This window comes from Gossypium hirsutum, chromosome A08 (genome assembly GCF_007990345.1).
Source record: "Gossypium hirsutum isolate 1008001.06 chromosome A08, Gossypium_hirsutum_v2.1, whole genome shotgun sequence".
NCBI lineage: Eukaryota > Viridiplantae > Streptophyta > Magnoliopsida > Malvales > Malvaceae > Gossypium > Gossypium hirsutum.
The window spans coordinates 754,579-774,797 of NC_053431.1; the positions used below are offsets into that span (position 1 = coordinate 754,579).

The window sequence follows — 20,219 nt, forward strand, 5'->3', positions numbered from 1 at the left end:
TTTTTCGTATCAAAATTCTGGTATTTATTTATATTCCCTTTATAGCATAATGAAAATAAGACACTTAAGCTGTTTAAGTTTATAAGCTTTAAAATAAAAAGTTTTGATGTATTGTTTAGACAAACTCGAGCTGCTCAAGCTAGATATCGAGTTAATTATCTTACCTTAATTTATGTGTGTATATACTAAGTTTTGCTGATAATAAATATTAACCATTCATTCAGATAATTTTCCTATACATATGTATTTGTGTATATAAAATCATGCATTTATAAAGTAATAAAACACTGTCCAATACAACCAAGCATTTGGTTTAAATGATTGATACATGATCAAAACAAAAAGAATAAGAAACAAAGAATGAGTAACAAACAGTTACATGTTAATTTTAATATTAATTATTTCAAATGATCTTTTATTAAATTCATATAAGAATTTGAGTAAATTATAGTATCATATATTATGATTTGAGTAAATTCATATAAGAATATTGATTATTAAGAATTTTATTAAATTATATATTTTAATTATAATATATTTAATAATAATTATGTTAATTTATATTTTATAGTATCATATATTATGATTTGAGTAAATTCATATAAGAATATTGATTATTAAGAATTTTATTAAATTATATATTTTAATTATAATATATTTAATAATAATTATGTTTAAATATGATTAAATTATTTATTATTGATATTAATAATCTTATTAAAATTTAAATAACAATAACAATAATCATTTACCAAAACAAATTTATGCTAAGGGTATTCTAGTCATTTTAGCTTTTTCCATTATGCTATTACACCTCTATTCCATTCAACCAAACACAAGATTACTATTACGCCTCTATTCCATTACATTCAACCAAACAGTTGATTTGCTATTACACCTCTATTCCAATACACCTCTAATCCATTACACCTCTAATCCAATACACCTCTAATCCAATACAGCGAACCAAACGTGCCCTTAGTATTCTTTTTGTCATCTAACTATGAAAAGTTATAAAATGATCACTTAACTATTCAATTTTATCTTTTTTTGACATCAGATGGGTAACGATGGCAACTTTTAAAATTGGCATAATAGTAATTTTAACTATTAATATTTATAAATTATGTCAATTTAGTCTTGATTCTAAAAAAAATTAACCCTCAATATTTACGCATTGTGAATTTTTTTTTTGTAATTTGATTTTTTTTGACCCTTTCACCTAAATGACTAAAAAAATAAATTTATCGGCTAAATTTGATTGAAAATCCATAACATTCGTAAAGTATATAGACTAATAGTAAAATTTAACCTAAAATATTTATATTATTATTTTTATATTTTTATAATAAAAATTTTAAAAAATATATATTTATTTAAATCAGGTTGGGTTAGCTTGAAATAGAATACTCTTTATCTAAGCTCAACCCTTTTAGTGGGGGACGGGTAAATAACGCATAATAACTCACCCTTGGGAGAAAAACAACCAGAAACGACTGCTAATACCCTATAAGTTGAGGAGCAAAAGGAGGAATTCAGTGGATTGTTTTTATACCACCCGATGTGTAATAAAACCAAAACAATCAACTCTCTTTTTTTCGCACTGATAAAAATTTTTGATCCGTACTAATTATATCGGCTCATTCTGCCAAATTCCAATCACATAGATAGAAACATGATACAGCGCGACTGGTGCAAAAATAATATTTAAAAATATAAATTTTATAACTTTTTACTATTACAATAATAAATAATAAAATTCTGTTTCGGATAGCTAAAAAGAAAGTTGGTTTTTTTTTCACATTTTTTAAATTTAAAATGTAAAAACTAAAAATATGGAAAAAGTAAACGCCTCACTCACCCTTTTAATTCGTAATATTTTTTTATGAAACTTCCATTTTATATATTATTTTGTTGTGAATAATATTATAATGTATGATGTTATTTTTTTGTTTATTTTAAATTTATTAAGTGATAGATTTTAATTTGCGGAGTTTATTGATGAATATTTTATATAATTTATAATTTTTTTATATTTTAACTTTATTTAATATTTGTAAATTTATTATATTAAATATTAAATATTTTTAAAAAAAATATTATTAAAATTAAAATGTTATACTGAAATAGATCAAAATTGGTACGTCCTAATTTTAGTTGAAAAACGGGTGTACCCACAAGTGTGATCGACTACATTGATTTGGATTGATACGTGTAATTATATAAAAAAGTCGGTGTTAATATAGTTTTTGGTACTTGAATTTTGCTTCAATTTTATTTGGTATATGAGTTTGACTTCGATGTTTGGTGTATGAGTTTTCTCAAATTGATACTTGATATTTTTCTTTATTCTGTATAAGTATTTGAGTTTAGCTTTAATGTTAAAGTTGATACTTTAGTTTTTCTTTTATCCCAATCAAGTACCTATGTTTTTTCTTTTATGGGAGCAGGTGTGTCAAATATTTATTGGATCACATAATGCCTTTTGGTTTGGGTGCCAAATTAAACATCGAAACCTAACTTAGGTACCAAATTGGGACAAAAAAAACTTAAGTACCAAATAGAACATTGAAACTAAACTCGGGTACCAAATGATACACCAATCCTAAAAGTAAATATTGTAAAAAACCAAATAGGTGGTCAAACCATTACTTTTTGATTCAATCGATGAAATTGTAGTTCAATGATAATTAAATTTAATTATAAATATTTAAAAAAAAAATCATAAACCGGTTCAATTTGTTGAACCATAAGTTTCTTATCTCGATTTTCGACTTTTTGTCAATTCATAACAATTTTGTTTTATATTTGATTTTATGCCACCAATCAAATTAATTAAACCACCGATTCTCGATTTGAACAACAAATATGATATATTTATACGATGATTAGAAAAAAAAACATTTCATTATATAATTTTCACAATCAAATAAAAAAAATCTCATGATATAGCAAAAAGAATGATATAATATAAAATTTGGCCTCGTGACTTGGCAATTACTTGTATTTTTTTGTTCATTTTAGTTTTTAAATTTGTCAACTAAATTTATTTTGGTCATAAATTTGAAGTCCGTTAAGATTGGTTGATGTGACTATTATTCTTGATACATGACTAGATTGGTCAGTCAGATTGATTGGACTGAGAATCGATCGATATACTAGTCCAAACAAAGGGGCTGAACAGATTGAATCAAAAACAGCTAAAAACCTATAAAAATTGAAAATCAGGATAAGAACCTTAATTTAATAGGTCAAACCAGATTAATAATCTATTTTTAATTAATTAATTAATTAATATTGGTTTATCAGTTGACCTGATAAATTTAATGATCTGATCGGTTTAACCACTGATCTGATTATTAAAATATTGTATGTGCCACTCTAACATTGTACAACATCAAAATTTATTTAAAATTTTTAATTTACAAGTGATGGTGTGCACAATTTCAAAATGCCACATAATTAATCTTTTATGTTTTTCAAGTTTAAGAATCAAAATGAATTAAAAAAATATACAAATATCAAAATAGGCCTTATTAACAAGTTCAAGGACCAAAAATTATATTATCCCCTTAGTTGAACCAGCAGATTCAATCTAGTTCTAACCTCACTCAAAAAAATTTGGAATATATTTCATTATATAAATTTCACAATAAAAAAAAAAATTCTCATAATACAACAAAAATAAAATAACAAAATATTTTCCATTTTTATAATAAAGTCCGGCCAACGTGAAATACTACGATAAACACCATACGTATTAATCACGCCAAAAAGCTCGAATTTTTAAGGAAAAAAACAATAAAACTGGACATTGACTCTCAGTCAAGTCTTCCATTTCTTCATTTTCTGTAGTTGCCCATTTTTTAGTTCTAAATATTAGCTAAATTTTTAGTCTCATTAGCAATTGTTAAAGAAAAAAAACCATGGTTTTCTTACTTACCAAACAAAACCCATTTCCATGCAATTCATATTTCAGTTCATGGTAATGTTTTCCATTCCAAGATTTGATCTTTGTTCTCTTTTCCTTTCTGGGTTTGATTTTTATGAACAAAAAAATTGATTTTCATCTACTTTTTTTTTGTTCCAAAAGCCCCCCAAAACCTACCGCTTCTCTTATATATATCTGTGGTAAAGACCCAAACTTCTTTTAAAAGATATATAGATACATACATATGTGTGTTAGTTTCCTAGTACAAGATTTGATCTTTGTTCTCTTTTCCTGTCTGGGTTTGCTTTTCATGCAAAAGAAAATTTGATTTTCATCCATTTTTTTTTTGTTTCAGAAGCCCCTCCCCCCCCCCCCCCAAAAAATACTGTTATGTATATATGTGTTAAAGACCCAAACTTTTTTGTTTTAAATCTTTTTTAGCTATATATAGCAAACCCCATTTTTCTATTTTCACCAAAATCTTGTTTTTGGTCCCCATGAAAGGATCAATTAGACCATTGCTAAGCATTCTAATGCTTGTTGTATTAGCAACAACCTTAAACTTCCGGATTTTCATCTACGGCCGCCGTGTCTTCAAGGTGGCAGCAACCCAACAACCTTCACCAACCCAAACTTTCAACTCTACTTTGCTCAACTTTGCAGCCATTGATATAGGTGAAGAAAAATCCAAGCTTGAAATAGACCAATTATTAGAAAGGAACTATGACAATGAAAGAAGAACTAAAGGTTATACAACATGGAGAAGGTTCAATCACTATGATGCCAATGCCAAAGCCAAATCCAAAAGGGATAATAAATTGTTGGTAATGTTCAAATCCCCAAAATTTCATCATTATTGGTTAGATTTTAGAAGGAATTTACAAGATTGGGCTAGAAAAAAAGTGTTTCAACCTAATATAATGATGGGATTAGTTCAATTAGTGAAGGTCCCTATTGATGGTTATAATGGTTTCATTGGTACAAATAAGTATAAATCTTGTGCTATTGTGGGAAATAGTGGGATTTTATTGAATAAAAAGTATGGGAATCTGATTGATGATTATGAGATTGTGATTAGATTGAATAATGCTAGAATTAAAGGGTTTGAAAAACAAGTAGGGACTAAAACAAATATATCATTTGTTAATAGCAATGTATTGCATCTTTGTGCTAAGGATGGTGAAAGTTGTTTTTGTGACCCTTATGGACCTAATGTTCCTATTGTGATGTACATTTGCCAACCGGTTCATTTCGCGGACTATGTGATGTGTAACTCGTCTCGTGAGGCGCCGCTGTTGGTTACTGACCCGAGGTTTGATGTGTTGTGTGCAAGGATCGTGAAGTATTATTCAGTGAAACGATTTGTTGAACAGATGGGGAAGACGTTGGATGAATGGGGATCGGTTCGTGACGGTTCGTTGTTTCATTATTCCTCTGGATTTCAAGCTGTTATGCTTGCTTTAGGGATTTGTGATAAAGTTGGTATGTTTGGGTTTGGGAAATCGGCTTCTGCTGCCCATCATTATCATACTAACCAAAAGGCCGAGCTCCGGTTACATGATTACGAGGCCGAATACGAGTTCTATCATGATCTGGTAAAGAATCCACGTGCGATACCGTTCGTTTCAGATAAGTTCAGATTCCCTCCTGTTGCAATCTATCGATGATTTTTGGCTTGTTTCGTTGTATTCATGTCCTATCAGTAGTTTCCTGTTAGATATTCGAAAAGGAACATGAAAAACACGAACACTAACACGATTGTCAAAGATCTCTGTTTCATGTTCTGGCCCTGTACTAGCAAACATAGTTTATCGATCAAGTTATCCATTTGCTTTTTTTCTTTGTTTATGGTTAAAGTTATACTTTGCTTGTTTGTCAAATTATCCTTCAAAAACATGGATGAAAATTGGATCATGTGCAAGATTATTAATATTAGCTCAAAATTTTGTGAAACTCTAAACTTGGGTTCACAAACTTTAAAACAATAAAATCTTAAAAACAAAATTAGGGATAAATATCAAATCTGTACATGAATTTTGATATATTAATTCAATTTGATTCATGAATTTTGATTTGGTGTAATTATGTACATGAAATTTGAATTGTAATTCATATGTATAAATGAAATTTTGATTTTAATTTAACTGCACACATTTAAATAAATGAATGCATATAGTTATTTATTACTGGAATAATATAATCGTTTATGTATATAACATATCAACGTAAAATGGTACTAATTCGATAATATTACTCATGATTTGTGAAAATTGAATCAAATTAAAATTACATGTATAAAATTGTACAAATTCAAAGTTCATACATAATATTATATATTGAATCAATGTTCATGTATAACTTTGATATTTATTCTTATTTTTACAATTAAATTTAAATAAACAATATTTTATTATCAATACTATAATTCGGGTCGGTCTAAACCAAGCTTTAACCCTTAAGTATGCTTTGTTTAAACCTAGATTTAGGGAAAGTTTCACACTGTGTATTATTCTTGCTATTATGCAAAAACATGGTGTCAATTGAAAATATTGAAAATTATAAAGGTCAAAATGTAATTTACCCTACATCGTGAAGGTAAACACGGACGTGTTTTTCATTCAACTCTAGTTGACTCGAAAAAAAAACTTAATTAGAAAATTATTGAGTTAATCTCAAGCTCTTGTTTGAACTGAATATAAGTATCATTATACTTTATTCAAATTGCAAGCAAGTTTTATCGAATTTTGTTAAGAAATGGCTTAAAATTGGTAGTGGATTGTTGTTGTTGGTAGTGGGTTGTTGGTGGTAGTGGATTAGTGGATGGTTGTTGGTGTCCATTTTCAACCACAAATCTTTGCCAAAGTTTTGGACAATTATGTCCTTGAACTCTCTTATAAATAGAGAGGTTCATTAGCCATATTCATCATCCCAAACCAAGAGAGAGCAAAGCTTGTTCTTTGAAAGCTAGGATTTTAGCTTTCGGGTTTTCTATAGGGGTTGAGAGTTGTGAGGTTCTCGGGTTGTGTCTTGAGTGTAAAACACTTGTAATCTTCATCTTGTTATAGTGAAATTTCTTTTCGCCTCTGCCCGTGGACGTAGGCATTAAAGCCGAACCACGTAAATCCTTGTGTTCACTTTATTTTTCGTTCCGGTCAATTTACTTGTAGTCATATCGGAGTTCTCGAATCGATCCTTTCCGCAACAAATTGGTATCAGAGCGTAGTTGAAGGAGTGATAATATTTTCTGAATTGCCCTGTGACTGCAGCTTTGTCTGATCTTTCACATCAGGAAGAAAATATTATCATTCATTCAAAGGTTCCAAATTATGGCTACAAGTGTTTCATCGACTAAGTATGATGTCGAGAAATTTACCGGGAAAAATAGTTTCAGTTTATGGCGCATCAAGATGCGGGCAGTGCTGGTTCAACAAGGATTGCTAAAAGCATTGTCTGGTAAAGATAAATTACCAAGCACGCTTTCGGAAGAGCAAAAGGATGACATGCTAGAAAGAGCACATAGTGCTATTCTGCTATGTCTAGGAGATGAAGTGCTACGAGAAGTAGCGGATGAGAAAACCGCGTCCGGTTTGTGGCTCCGGTTAGAGAGCAAGTACATGACGAAGTCATTGACGAACCGGCTCTACCTCAAGCAAAGACTCTATGCCCTGAAGATGGAGGAAGGTACACCTGTTTCCCAGCACCTGGATAAATTCAATTCCATTATCATGGATTTGAATAATATCGATAACAAAATCGATGATGAGGACCAAGCAATAATTGTTTTGTGTTCTTTGCCTCCCTCGTATGAGAATTTTGTTGATACAATGATGTACGGTCGTGATGACCTGACTCTAGAGGAGGTGAAAAATGCCTTAAGTTCCAGTGAGTTGAGGAAGAAAATCACTGGTAAGGTGGTCGAAAACAATGAAGGCGAAGGCTTGGTTGCTCGAGGAAGATCCAAGGCAAAGGGTGGAAGTTCAAGTAAAAGCCATCCTAGATCGCAGTCCAAGAAGAGAATACAGTGCTACTACTGTAAGAAGTACGGGCACATGAAGGTAGATTGTCCGAAAAGGAAGGAGAAATCAGAATCACAGGAGCAACAAAATGATCGTGCGAATGTAGCTGATGCAGATTCTTCAAGTGATGCCGAGATCGTTCTTGCAGTATCCGACTCTTACGCTGGTGGGAGATGGATTCTTGATACGGGAGCTACATTTCATATAAGTACTTCGAAAGATGCATTCTCAACATACGAGAAGCATTCTGGTTCAGTACTAATGGGAAATGACCACGCATGTCAAGTCATGGGGATTGGCACAGTTCGTATAAAGATGTTTGACGGTATTGTTAGAACCCTAACTGATGTTCGGCACATTCCAGAAATGAAGAAAAATTTGATCTCTTTGAGTACGTTGGACAAGAAAGGCTTTCGGTACTCTGCTGAAGGTGGAGTTCTCAAGGTATTCTCGGGTGCTTTGACTGTGATACGTGGTAATTTGGAGCGGGGCCTTTACTTCCTCGATGGTTCCTCGGTTACAGGTGTTGCGGGAGTGTCATCATCAGATGATCTAGATTCTGACACCACGAAGTTATGGCATATGCGGCTCGGGCATATGAGCGAGAGAGGCTTATCGGTGCTAAGCAAACGAGGATTATTGTCTGGGCAGTGTACAGGAAAGTTGAATTTCTGTGAGCACTGCGTCTTCGGTAAGCAGACTCGGGTAAAGTTCAGCACTGGGATTCACAAGACAAAAGGCACAGTGGATTACTTCCATTCTGACCTTTGGGGGCCTTCTCCGACAATTTCTAAAGGTGGTTACAGATATCTGCTTACCTTTATCGATGATTACTCGAGAAAGGTTTGGGTGTATTTTCTGAAGAGCAAGTATGAGGTTCTCATCAACTTCAAGCAATTTAAAGCTTTGATCGAAAATCAAACAGGAAAGAAGATCAAGCGATTCCGGACGGATAATGGCTTGGAGTTTTGCTCAGGTGAATTCAATGAGTTCTGCAAAAATGAAGGAATAGTGAGACACCGCACTGTTCGTCGAACACCACAACAAAATGGAGTTGCAGAACGCATGAATAGAACTCTCTTGGAGCGAGCTCGTTGCATGCGATCAAATGCTGGGCTCGGTGAAGAATTTGGGCTGAAGCTGTTAATACTGCTTGTTATTTGGTTAACAGATCTCCGTCAACAGCTATTGAGCTGAAGACTCCTGAGGAAGTATGGTCTGGTTCTCCTGCTGATTACTCTGGTTTAAGAGTGTTTGGCTGCCCTGCGTATGCTCATGTAAATGAGGGAAAACTCAAACCGAGGGCGAAGAAATGCATATTTCTTGGATACGGCCAAGGGGTGAAAGGATACAGGTTGTGGTGTCCTGATCCGGTTTCGTCCAAGTTCATCATCAGCAGAGATGTGACTTTTGATGAGTCATCCATGCTTCGATCCACCACAAATTCCCGGGAAAAGGAGGAGTCAGATAGAATGGGAGATCACGGTGTTGAGAAGCAGGTGGAGTGTCAGGTGGACGCTCCAATTCCTACGGAAGGTACTTCAGTCCAGGATGATCAAGTTGAGGTGCAAGATTCCGATGAAGATGAGTCACCTCAAGAAAAACCATATAGCATTGCCACTGGAAGAACGAAGAGACAAATCAAACCAAATCCGCGTTACGCTAATCTGGTGTCTTTCGCGCTCAGTGTGGCGGAGTCCATTGGTATAGAACCTTCCAGTTATAATGAGGCTGTCACGTGTGATGAGTCGGCACAGTGGGCAATTGCTATGAGTGAGGAGATAGAATCTCTTCACAAGAACCATACTTGGGAGTTGGTTAAGCCGCCAAGTAACCAGAAGATAGTTGGTTGCAAATGGGTCTTCAAGAAAAAGGAAGGCATCCTAGGGGTTGAAGCAACTAGATTCAAGGCACGATTGGTTGCTAAAGGCTTCACTCAGAAAGAGGGGATTGACTACAATGAAGTTTTCTCCCCAGTCGTAAAGCATTCTTCCATTCGTGTATTACTTGCCATGGTGGCCAAGTCTGATCTAGAACTTGAGCAGCTTGACGTAAAAACGGCGTTCTTGCATGGTGAGCTCGAGGAAACAATCTACATGCGTCAACCAGAGGGTTTTACAGTTCCTGGTAAAGAAGACCATGTCTGTCTATTAAAGAAGTCTTTATATGGATTGAAACAATCCCCAAGGCAGTGGTACAAGCGGTTTGATAGCTTCATGATTCAGCATGGTTACACAAGATGTGACTATGATGCTTGTGTCTATCATCGGAAGCTCTCAGATGGTTCGCACATTTATTTGTTGCTGTATGTTGATGACATGTTAATTGCTTCCAAAAACATGTCGGAAATCAACAAGTTAAAGTCGCAGTTGAGTGGTGAGTTCGAGATGAAGGATCTGGGTGCTGCCAAGAAAATTTTGGGCATGGATATTCACAGAGATCGCAAGGCGGGCAAGCTTCGTGTGTCGCAGAAGAACTACATTGAAAAGGTTCTTCAACGCTTCGGCATGGATAAAGCGAAAACTGTGAGTACTCCGTTGGCACCACATTTCAAACTCTCTGCAGAGTTGTCACCACAATCTGATGAAGAAAAGCAGCAAATGTCTCACATTCCATACTCGAGTGCAGTTGGAAGCGTGATGTATGCAATGGTTTGCACTCGTCCAGACATTTCACATGCAGTTAGTGTGGTCAGCAGATACATGAGTTGTCCTGGCAAGGAACACTGGCAGGCCGTGAAATGGATTCTCAGGTACTTGAGAGGTTCTGCAGATTTATGCTTGGTATATGATCAGAGTGACTGCACTAGCAGTGTCACGGGCTATGTGGACTCTGATTATGCTGGAGATCTGGACAAAAGAAGATCTCTGACGGGTTATGTTTTCACTTATTCTGGAGGAGCCATTAGTTGGAAAGCTGTGTTACAGTCTACCGTAGCCTTATCTACGACTGAGGCGGAATATATGGCGTTAGCAGAAGCAGTGAAAGAAGCATTGTGGATGAAAGGTCTAGTAAGCAGTTTGGGTTTACAACAGGATTTCACTGTTGTATTTTGCGATAGCCAGAGTGCCATACATCTGACTAAAAATCAGATGTTTCATGAACGGACCAAACACATTGATGTCAGATATCATTTTGTTCGGGAACATGTTACGCAAGGTGACATTGTTATCAGCAAGGTTGCTACCGAGAAGAATCCTGCAGATATGTTAACTAAGGTGATCCCTGCATATAAGTTCAAGCATTGCTTGGACTTGATAGGTATTCGGGATTGATTAGCGCCAGAGAGGCGTTTGGAAGAGGTGATCCAGTTCGAGGAATTCACTATGATGTTCAGCTTGGTAAATTTCAAGCCAAGGTGGAGATTTGTTAAGAAATGGCTTAAAATTGGTAGTGGATTGTTGTTGTTGGTAGTGGGTTGTTGGTGGTAGTGGATTAGTGGATGGTTGTTGGTGTCCATTTTCAACCACAAATCTTTGCCAAAGTTTTGGACAATTATGTCCTTGAACTCTCTTATAAATAGAGAGGTTCATTAGCCATATTCATCATCCCAAACCAAGAGAGAGCAAAGCTTGTTCTTTGAAAGCTAGGATTTTAGCTTTCGGGTTTTCTATAGGGTTGAGAGTTGTGAGGTTCTCGGGTTGTGTCTTGAGTGTAAAACACTTGTAATCTTCATCTTGTTATAGTGAAATTTCTTTTCGCCTCTGCCCGTGGACGTAGGCATTAAAGCCGAACCACGTAAATCCTTGTGTTCACTTTATTTTTCGTTCCGGTCAATTTACTTGTAGTCATATCGGAGTTCTCGAATCGATCCTTTCCGCAACAAATTTTTATTTATTTATTTTAATATATTTTTATATTATGAAATTATATTTATACTCTTATTATATAGAGAGAGATTAAGTACAAACAAGCTTAATTAAACTTAAACTCGAGTTTGAGTATTGAGTAGCTCAATTAAATCTTGAGTTGAAATTTAATTAACTTAAAAATTAATATTCGATTGAGCTCGAATCGAGTATTAAATCTTAAATTTGAAGTTAAACTCAAGTTAACTATTATCCAAATTTGACTCGACTTAATTACACTTGTAATTGGCAGCGGACAGAGTACTAATCTTCGTAGAGTCAAGAAGCCGCCAGGTGTTAGAAAGGGAAAAATGGTAAGGGTTCAATTGAAATAATTTAAATTTCGTAAGTGTCAAAATGCAATTTACTCCAATTAAAGTAATGTTTACATATGGATGACATCAAGAAGCCTACGCCGAAAAAGCAACATTAAAATAATGAAAAAAATTCAAAAAAACGAAAAATGAACTAAAACGAAAGCAAAACGGCGACGTATTATTTCTGCGCCAAAAGAATTTTTTTATAATTACATATACACACGTTTACAATAATCGCTTTCGCTTTCCCCCTTTTTTTTTTCCCTAGAAAAAAATACTGATTTTGATCTGTGCTTGACTTGGTTGATTCTTAGGTAATTGAATCCTTAATCTCTTTAATTTCGTCTTATTTTACCTTAATTTCCCTTCAATTTCGGCTTTTCTTTCTTATATTTCTATATCTCTAAAGATAGGGTTTTCATTCATATGCCTAGTTCTCAAATTTTCAAAAATTTCCTTTTTTCCTTTTATATTTTTTAATTATTTTTCATTCTTGGATAGGAAGAGAAGTTTTTGTGCTTTGTTTTTGAGTTTTCGCTCCTTTTTTGGTGAAATTGAGCTTACAGGTTTTTTTTTCTTTGTTTTTTTATTCTTTCTTATGATTGTAAATTTAATATTGGGATTTAATTGAAATTTTTTGGGGATTTTTATTTGTGACTTAAAAGTCGACGAAGTTTACTGCTTTAGTGCTTTTAACAAGTAGTAGCAAGAGAAGAAGACATAGTTAAGGTTTAGCATTATAGGAGAGAAATTTCAAGTCTTTAAGTATATTTTAATATAGGCAGTTGTTCAGTTATATGTTTAAAAGGGTAGTTGATATAATTTGCTAAGATTCTGTTTGATTGTTGTTTTTTTATCATATGAAAAGCTGCTAAAAAGCAAAAGAAAATGGTAAAAACTGGAAGGCAAAATTATCATTGATTTAAGAATAGATAATGGAGGAGAAATGAGTTACTGGACTGTTGTGGGTAATTGTCTCGTGTTCATGTCTGCAGATTTGGCAGTTCTAAGTCATTAGATTGGCAGAGAGAAAAAAGAATGTTGAATTCTGGGAATAATTTAAGCCGAGGGAATGCGGGGTTGTCATCAGATATGCCACCATTACCTCAGTGTTTGCCTTTGGAACCGATTTCATTAGGCAGTCAGAAATATACACGGTCTGGAGAGTTAAGCCGGGTGTTGGGCGTTCCTCTTCGAAACAGTACATCAGAGGATCATTCTTTTGGAGTTTCACACCCTAAGCCTTCCCCTCCAGTGGCAACAGAGGAACTTAAGAACTTTAAGGAAAGTGTTCAAGATACCTCCAGAAAGGCCAGGTACAGTCTTTCTTCATTATTGCAACCATTAAGAAAGGCTAAAATTCGGAATGTTCTATATTTTATGGAATATGGTATCCTGTATGAGTTAGTATAGTGACTTCTCATTGTAATTGTGGTGACGGGGGGCCTTAATGTTAATTTGGTAATGGTAGGAACTGCCTCTGGGAACATAATGGGCAAATAACAATCTTCCTGGTATATGACTAGTTACAATGCATGCAATGCTCATGTATCGTGATACATTTAAGATATTATCTTTGCATGCAATCTAGGCATCAAGTCCTCGGACATGTCCTTGGAACTTGAGTATGTAGATGACTGTCTTGGATAGGAAGTATAGAGCTTTCCTGCAAGTCAAATGGTTCTTCTTGCAGTTTTCTTACTGCTCATGTACTCTTCTCTATGCATATTTTATCTGGATCATGATGATGTTACTCATAAGTCATGTGATCATTTTTTAGTTATTGAATCTACATTGTCTTTCTAACAGGGATAGAGTAAAAAAGTTGCGAGAGTCAATTTCTAAACTTGAAAGGTATAGAGAAGCTTTAAGCTCAAAGAAGCGACAACGAAGTGATATTTCAAGTGAGAGAACAAGTGGAGTAAGTATCGCGAAGATGGGAAGCCAGATTCATAGAAATGGTCATGACTTATTGACTCAAAGATTGGAGGATAGGCCGAAGAGTATGGGGCTGAACAAACGTGTTCGCACATCAGTAGCTGATTTACGGGTTTGTCTTATACTTATATTGCTGGAATACCTATTTAGTCTTGGCATGCATTATGGAAGATACTTTTGGTGAATTACCTTGTGATTTCCATAGAAAAATCGGTTGATCATTGCTTAGTGATGCATCAGGGCTTCACTCATTTTAGTTAACAATAATTGGATGTGCTATTTTATGCACAAATAAAAGAAAGAAGATAAAGTGGGCCTGAAACTTAAAACATAGCTTTACTAGACCCTCACTTTTTCTCTTAATTTTTTAGCTCATGCTTCATTAGTTTTATTCCTTTCTCTTGTTTTTTCTTCCTTCATGACACAGGCTGATAATAGAACTGCTGTGAATCCAAGGCAGCAGGCGACAATAGAAAAGGATGGTGATGTGCCTTCAGCCGTTAATGGTGGTTCTGCTCGAATTGAAGAAAAGATCCGTAGATTGCCAGGTGAAGGATGGGAGACAAAGATGAAAAGGAAACGATCTGTTGCAGCAGTAGGAAATAGAGTCGCTGGTGGTGATCGAGATATAAAACGAGTTATTCAACCAAAGCTGAGCTCTGAATCAAAGTTGAGATCATGTGATATACAGGGTTTTAGGTGATTGTCTAGGACTGAACTTGCTTCCTAGTTCTAGGTTTAAAAAAGAATGCTATCTCATATTGCTGGAAAGTGGGTATATTAGTTTTCGACTTGAACTTTATAACTGCTTGTTTTCTGGTGTGGCATTTTTGAATGCTTGATAAGATATTTTTGTTTTCTAACGCAAATGTTGTAAGATTTCTTCTCCTTTATCTCAAGGCCTTGTTGCTGCAATTGATTATTCTTCATGTTTAGTCCTTTTGTTTATAAATTATGTGATTTTTGTCATTTTACAACCATTTTTCAAACCTTGTTCTCAGAAAGCTTTTTCTTACTGTTATGTTATTTGGTCTCATATGCATACAGATCAAAATCTTCCCCAGGAGTTGGTGGAATTAGGAAGTCAGATGGTTCTTTTGAAGCAGCTGGTTCAGATGCCAGTACAGTGCTCAGGAATGAACTGGAGAGTACCTCTATTCCTCGAGATCGTGCAGTTATGCTGGAGCAGAGGGTTGTAGTAAAAGCAAATACCAAGTATGTGCCTTCTCTGGTTAAGTTCTAGCAGTCTGTAGTGTATATACAAGATTTCTTTCATGTATGATATTCTTTTTAATGGTTTCTTCTCGATTATTGATTCTTTTAATTGCTCTATACATCAGGGCAACTCTCCAGGATGACAATCAAGCAAGTGGCCCAAGTACAATGCTAAAAGGAAAGGGGTCTAGGGCACCACGTACTGGTTCCATTATGGTGTTGGACTCATCTTCTAAAGGTCACCTCTCATCTGGAGCTTTGCAGGGCTGGGAACAGCCAAATCTAAATAAGACCCAACCATTAGGTGTTGGTAGCAATCAAAAACGTTTGATGTCTACAGGTTCTTCACATGCTATGTCTCAGTGGGGTGGTCAGAGACCACATAAAAACTCACGTACAAGGAGAGCAAATTTACTGTCTCCCACTTCTAATGCTGAAGCTCAGATTTCAAATCAAGGCTTCGCAACACCTGATTTTGGTGCTAGGGCATCTATCGGAACTGGAGGGTCAGTGCTAGGCAGCAATGTAGATAATGTTACACCCAGAATTAAGAGGGAACCTGAGAATGTTTCTTCTCCATTTGGGTTTTCTGAGAGTGAAGAATCAGGGGCTGGAGATAACAAATCAAAGGAGAAAGGAATTGATTGTAGTGAGGTTACTCTGCCTGCATCTCAAAAAGCTGGGTCTTTCTTACTGCCCACGAGGAAGAACAAAATGTCTACTATTGAAATTGGAGATGGAGTCCGAAGACAAGGAAGGACTGGAAGCAGTACACCATCCTTGACTAAACCAGGTGTTCCTCCTATGAGGGAGAAGTTGGAGAATATTACAACCAAGCCAATACAAAGTGCAAGATCTGCTTCTGAGAAAAATAGAAGGTTCTTAAATATTTTTCCACTACCCTTTTGGTATTAGGTTGTCGATTTGTCTTGGGGAAATCTGATGAATAAATCATGTTTCTGTTGGTTCAGTAAGACAGGTCGTCCGCCTTCCAAGAAGCTGAAAGATCGCAAGGCCACAGCTCGTGTTGGGTTGGTACAAAATAATGTCTCTTCAGATTTCACAGGTATTCACTAGGTCCATGGGATTTACTAGGCATTTCCCAATCTTAAAGCTGTGTGTGAATGATAGGATTCTTGTCCACATCTCTGTGATCGGACATTATCATTTCTACAAATATTTTGCTCTTAGTTTAGCTATCAACAAGTTATATTTGTGTACTTGCATGAATTTAGTATTTTCTTTTAATGGAGACTGTTTTTTGTTTATTTAATTTTCTAATTTGGAATGAGTTTTTGAATCACGATAATCTGTGTGCATATGCCTCTAAATTTTTTGAACTAAAGATGTGGGTGCAAGATCCTTGAGCTCCTGTTGTATATTTCTAATGACAATGTGTATGGGATGACATGTTCAGGTGAATCTGATGATGATCGGGATGAATTATTTGCCGCTGCCACTTCTGCTCGTAATGTTAACAGTACGTATCTCTCTCCAGTAATAGCCTGTCCCCACCCAAAAGAGAAAAAAGATAGAGAAGAGAAACAAATGCCTTAAGAATTGAGCTTTTGTTGTGGTAATCCTACCTTTTACTTGGTTTGACAGGTCTTGCTTGTACTGGTCCTTTTTGGAAGAAAATGGGACCAATGTTTAATTCTGTCAGCTCAGAGGATACATCATTCCTTAGACAACAGGTAACATATGGCTACTGACAGATTTTTTTACTCATTGACACTTTGGGTTTAGTTAATCAAAGTTTCCTGATCTATTGTTTTGATGTTGAATCAGCTAAATTTGGCAGAAGGGCTTGATGAGAGTTTGTCTCAGATGTTTGGAGATGGATATACTGTTTTGGTAAACTCCATCATCTTATGTATTTCTCCCTAAACTAAATCTCTTTTGATGTAAACTGCCAAGTTTAAATGAGTTTATAAAAGATTTAAGAACAGATGAAGGGATAGCTGTATATAAGCTTTAACTTCGTTGGCAAATATTGATACGAGTCCTTTCATTTCCACAGGGTGGTGTGGTGCCAAAAGATGCGTCTACTGTTGTTGAAGAAACGGCTAAAACTCACACTTCAACTGGAGGATTTGATCTAAAACAGTTTGACAAGGTTACTCCTTTATGCCAAAGGGTTCTTTCTGCTTTGATAGAAGAAGATGAAAGTGAAGAAATTTACAACCACTTTGAAGCTAAGAATATGTCCCTTCACTACGCAAGTGATGATTCCCATTGTGGTTCATGCAACCAGATGGACGTTGAATCTAAAGATAGGGACAGGATGGAATCTGAAGTTGAGTCAAATGCAGATTTTCAGTGTCAGAAGAACTCTCGGTTAGACAGACTCTCTTATGATGCGAGTGTTGCATCTAACACATTTAGGAACTCTAGCATGTCTAATTCGTTACATAGTAGTGAAAGGTGGTTAGGAGAGGATGAATGTTTACATTCGGATATGGGGCCAGTGAGTGAAATATGTTCAACTGACCTGGGTCAGGTCCTACCCAAGGAAATAAATGTTTCTGCCGTTTCTTCTTTGGATGGCCAATATCAATTTATGTCTATGGAGGACAAGCTTGCGCTGGAGCTACATAGTATTGGTATTTATCCAGAGGCTTTGGTGAGTTTTCCTTCATGCTGCTGTCTATTTGATGTCAAATATCTTCGTGCTCAATCATATATGATTAATCTTCATTTTCGAATTTCGTGCCTTCGCCTTATTGCAGCCTGATTTGACAGAGGGAGAGGAAGCAATAAATCAAAATGTTGTTGAACTTAATGAAAATCTTTATCAACAGGTTGTTCATAATCTATTTCCTTTTTTGCTAAAATGAAATTTCATTGTTCCGATGTTAAGTAACATATAAAACATTTTTAGCTGCCTTCTTTGCGTTGCATGTTTCTGCATATTTGAACACTTTGTTTTATTAATTTTTAGATTCAGAAAAAGAAGAAAAAGTTGGGGAAGATTGATAAAGCCATTCAGAATGGGAGAGAAGTAGACAGAAGGTACAATATAAGATAATTGTCTTATAGCTATTTTATTAGGCTTACGGAATAGTGCTTTAACTAGAATAACGTTGTTTAATCTGCAGGAACATCGAGTATGCTGCAATGGACCAACTAGTACAAATGGCTAACAAGAAACGTTTGGTAATTCTCAGATACCTGATGCAAGTCGTTTCTAATTAATATCTAAAGCTGATTAGGTTTAACTCTTTGCCTTTTATTGGCCAGTATATTATCACTTTTTATCCCGATTATTAGATTTGCATGTTTCTCTTCACATGCAAAGCTATGTGCTTTTCAGCTAAAATTATCAAATATCTACTTTACCTTGCCGTATATTTAGCTTGCTAATTTAGCCTTATAGCATGAATAATGCAGTGGTTTTTACGGGAAAATGCCAATGCATTAGTAATCTGGTGTTGGCATTTCTTGGTGAATTTACAGAGCATATCCCTTTTAATGAGCGACTATTACATCTCATACCATGATATTGAATGAATTACGCAGGCTTGTCGTGGGGGTAATTCATCAAAAAGTGCAGTTCGCAAGGTTTCAAAACAAGTTGCATTATCTTTTATTAAGCGAACGCTTGATAGATGTCGGAAATTCGAACAGACGGGCAACAGTTGCTTTAGCGAACCTGCATTACAAGATATCATGTTTTCTGTACATCCATGCAGCAATGAAGCAAAATCTGTTGAAGGTATTGGCTCTGGAACTGCTAGTAATACTTGCAACGAAACATCGAACCATCAAGCCGAAGCCAGGGGCTCAGGTACATTTGTGTTGGCATTACATGCCTATAATACTATGTTACTTGAACTTGAGTGTGTCGGATACTGGCATTTATGAAAGCTTATTCTTGTTCATTTCATTTTCTGCCTCAGGTGCTGTTTGTGGTACTTTTGAGAGGTACGATTCTCCAGATGCCCTTCTGGCTGTTCACTCGACTGAGCATGCTGTTTCCAAGTACGGATCTACGCTGAACAAAGGTAGGAAGAGGGAAGTACTGATCGATGATGTAGTTGGGAGTGCTTCTTCTAGGGTAACACCGGCTCTTGATGGCACCGCCGGAGGACTAAGGGGAAATAGAAGCGAAAGAGATTCAAGAAATACAAGTTCGGTATCCGGGGCTGGTCGGACATCATTAGACGGTGCCAAGGGTGACCGGAGAACAAAAGCAAAGCCCAAACAGAAGTCAGGGCATGGATTCAACGGCAGGCTCTCGGATCCTTTGCTACCACCTTTGGCTAATTCTAACAAGATGACTGAAAGAGAAGCTAGGTCATTATCTCCAACCCCAAGTAATATTCGTCCGGATGATTTCGCAAACTTGCAACTAAATGATTTAGATCCTATGGAAGAATTGGGTGTTTCAAATGATATTGGTGGTCCCCAAGATTTGAGTTCATGGCTAAACTTTGATGAAGATGGCTTGCAAGACCATGATTCAATAGGTTTAGAAATACCAATGGATGACCTCTCAGAGTTGAAATTTGCATTTTGATAGCCCATTTGATGCAATCTGATCAAGTAAGGACTAATTATGATTCATTTTATATATAATAGATGTCATATGTATGTAATTGAAGAATTTTGCTTGTTTAATCCAATTAAATTTACTTACCTTGTCTTTTTTTTTTTTTTCATTTACTGGCTCTCTGGTTGTTCTCGATTTCGATTTGGCAAATTAGTGTCTTTTAAAAATGAAGCAATTTAATCCTTTTCGCAATTGATCATTGTATTCACTTTGGTTAATTTAGTATACAATTTGAAATGGATAAATAACATCTAAAATTATTAAATTATTAGTAAATTTATAGTTTGATCATTTTAACTTTAAAAAGTTATAAAATATCATTGAATTATTTAAAAATTTTTATTTAAATTATTAGGTTGTTAAAATTATTGTTGTATAACTTTATTTATTTGCATTACTTGC

At 35.1% G+C, this 20,219-nt stretch overlaps 2 protein-coding genes across 3 annotated transcripts; both read left to right on the forward strand.

Moving 5' to 3' along the window:
• Nucleotides 1-3,766: 3,766 nt before the first annotated feature.
• LOC107949029 (beta-1,6-galactosyltransferase GALT29A) lies at nucleotides 3,767-5,767 on the forward strand. Its single transcript, XM_016883730.2, has one exon. The coding sequence runs from the start codon at nucleotides 4,429-4,431 to the stop codon at nucleotides 5,596-5,598; it is 1,170 nt and encodes a 389-aa protein (XP_016739219.2). The 5' UTR covers nucleotides 3,767-4,428; the 3' UTR covers nucleotides 5,599-5,767.
• A 6,537-nt stretch (nucleotides 5,768-12,304) lies between these two features.
• LOC107949030 (uncharacterized) lies at nucleotides 12,305-19,903 on the forward strand. 2 transcript variants are annotated; one of them, XM_016883733.2, is made up of 17 exons: nucleotides 12,352-12,426; nucleotides 13,108-13,428; nucleotides 13,922-14,162; nucleotides 14,478-14,749; nucleotides 15,098-15,265; nucleotides 15,391-15,503; nucleotides 15,606-16,143; nucleotides 16,237-16,331; nucleotides 16,683-16,745; nucleotides 16,871-16,959; nucleotides 17,054-17,119; nucleotides 17,286-17,888; nucleotides 17,995-18,066; nucleotides 18,207-18,277; nucleotides 18,364-18,421; nucleotides 18,785-19,052; nucleotides 19,165-19,903. In XM_016883733.2, exons 2-17 carry the CDS (start codon nucleotides 13,151-13,153, stop codon nucleotides 19,782-19,784), a joined length of 3,615 nt encoding a protein of 1,204 aa, XP_016739222.1. In that variant the 5' UTR covers nucleotides 12,352-12,426; nucleotides 13,108-13,150; the 3' UTR covers nucleotides 19,785-19,903. The 2 variants fall into 2 exon arrangements, with proteins under 2 accessions (XP_016739221.1, XP_016739222.1); XM_016883732.2 differs by having other exon boundaries at nucleotides 12,305-12,426; nucleotides 15,391-16,143.
• Nucleotides 19,904-20,219: the final 316 nt, after the last annotated feature.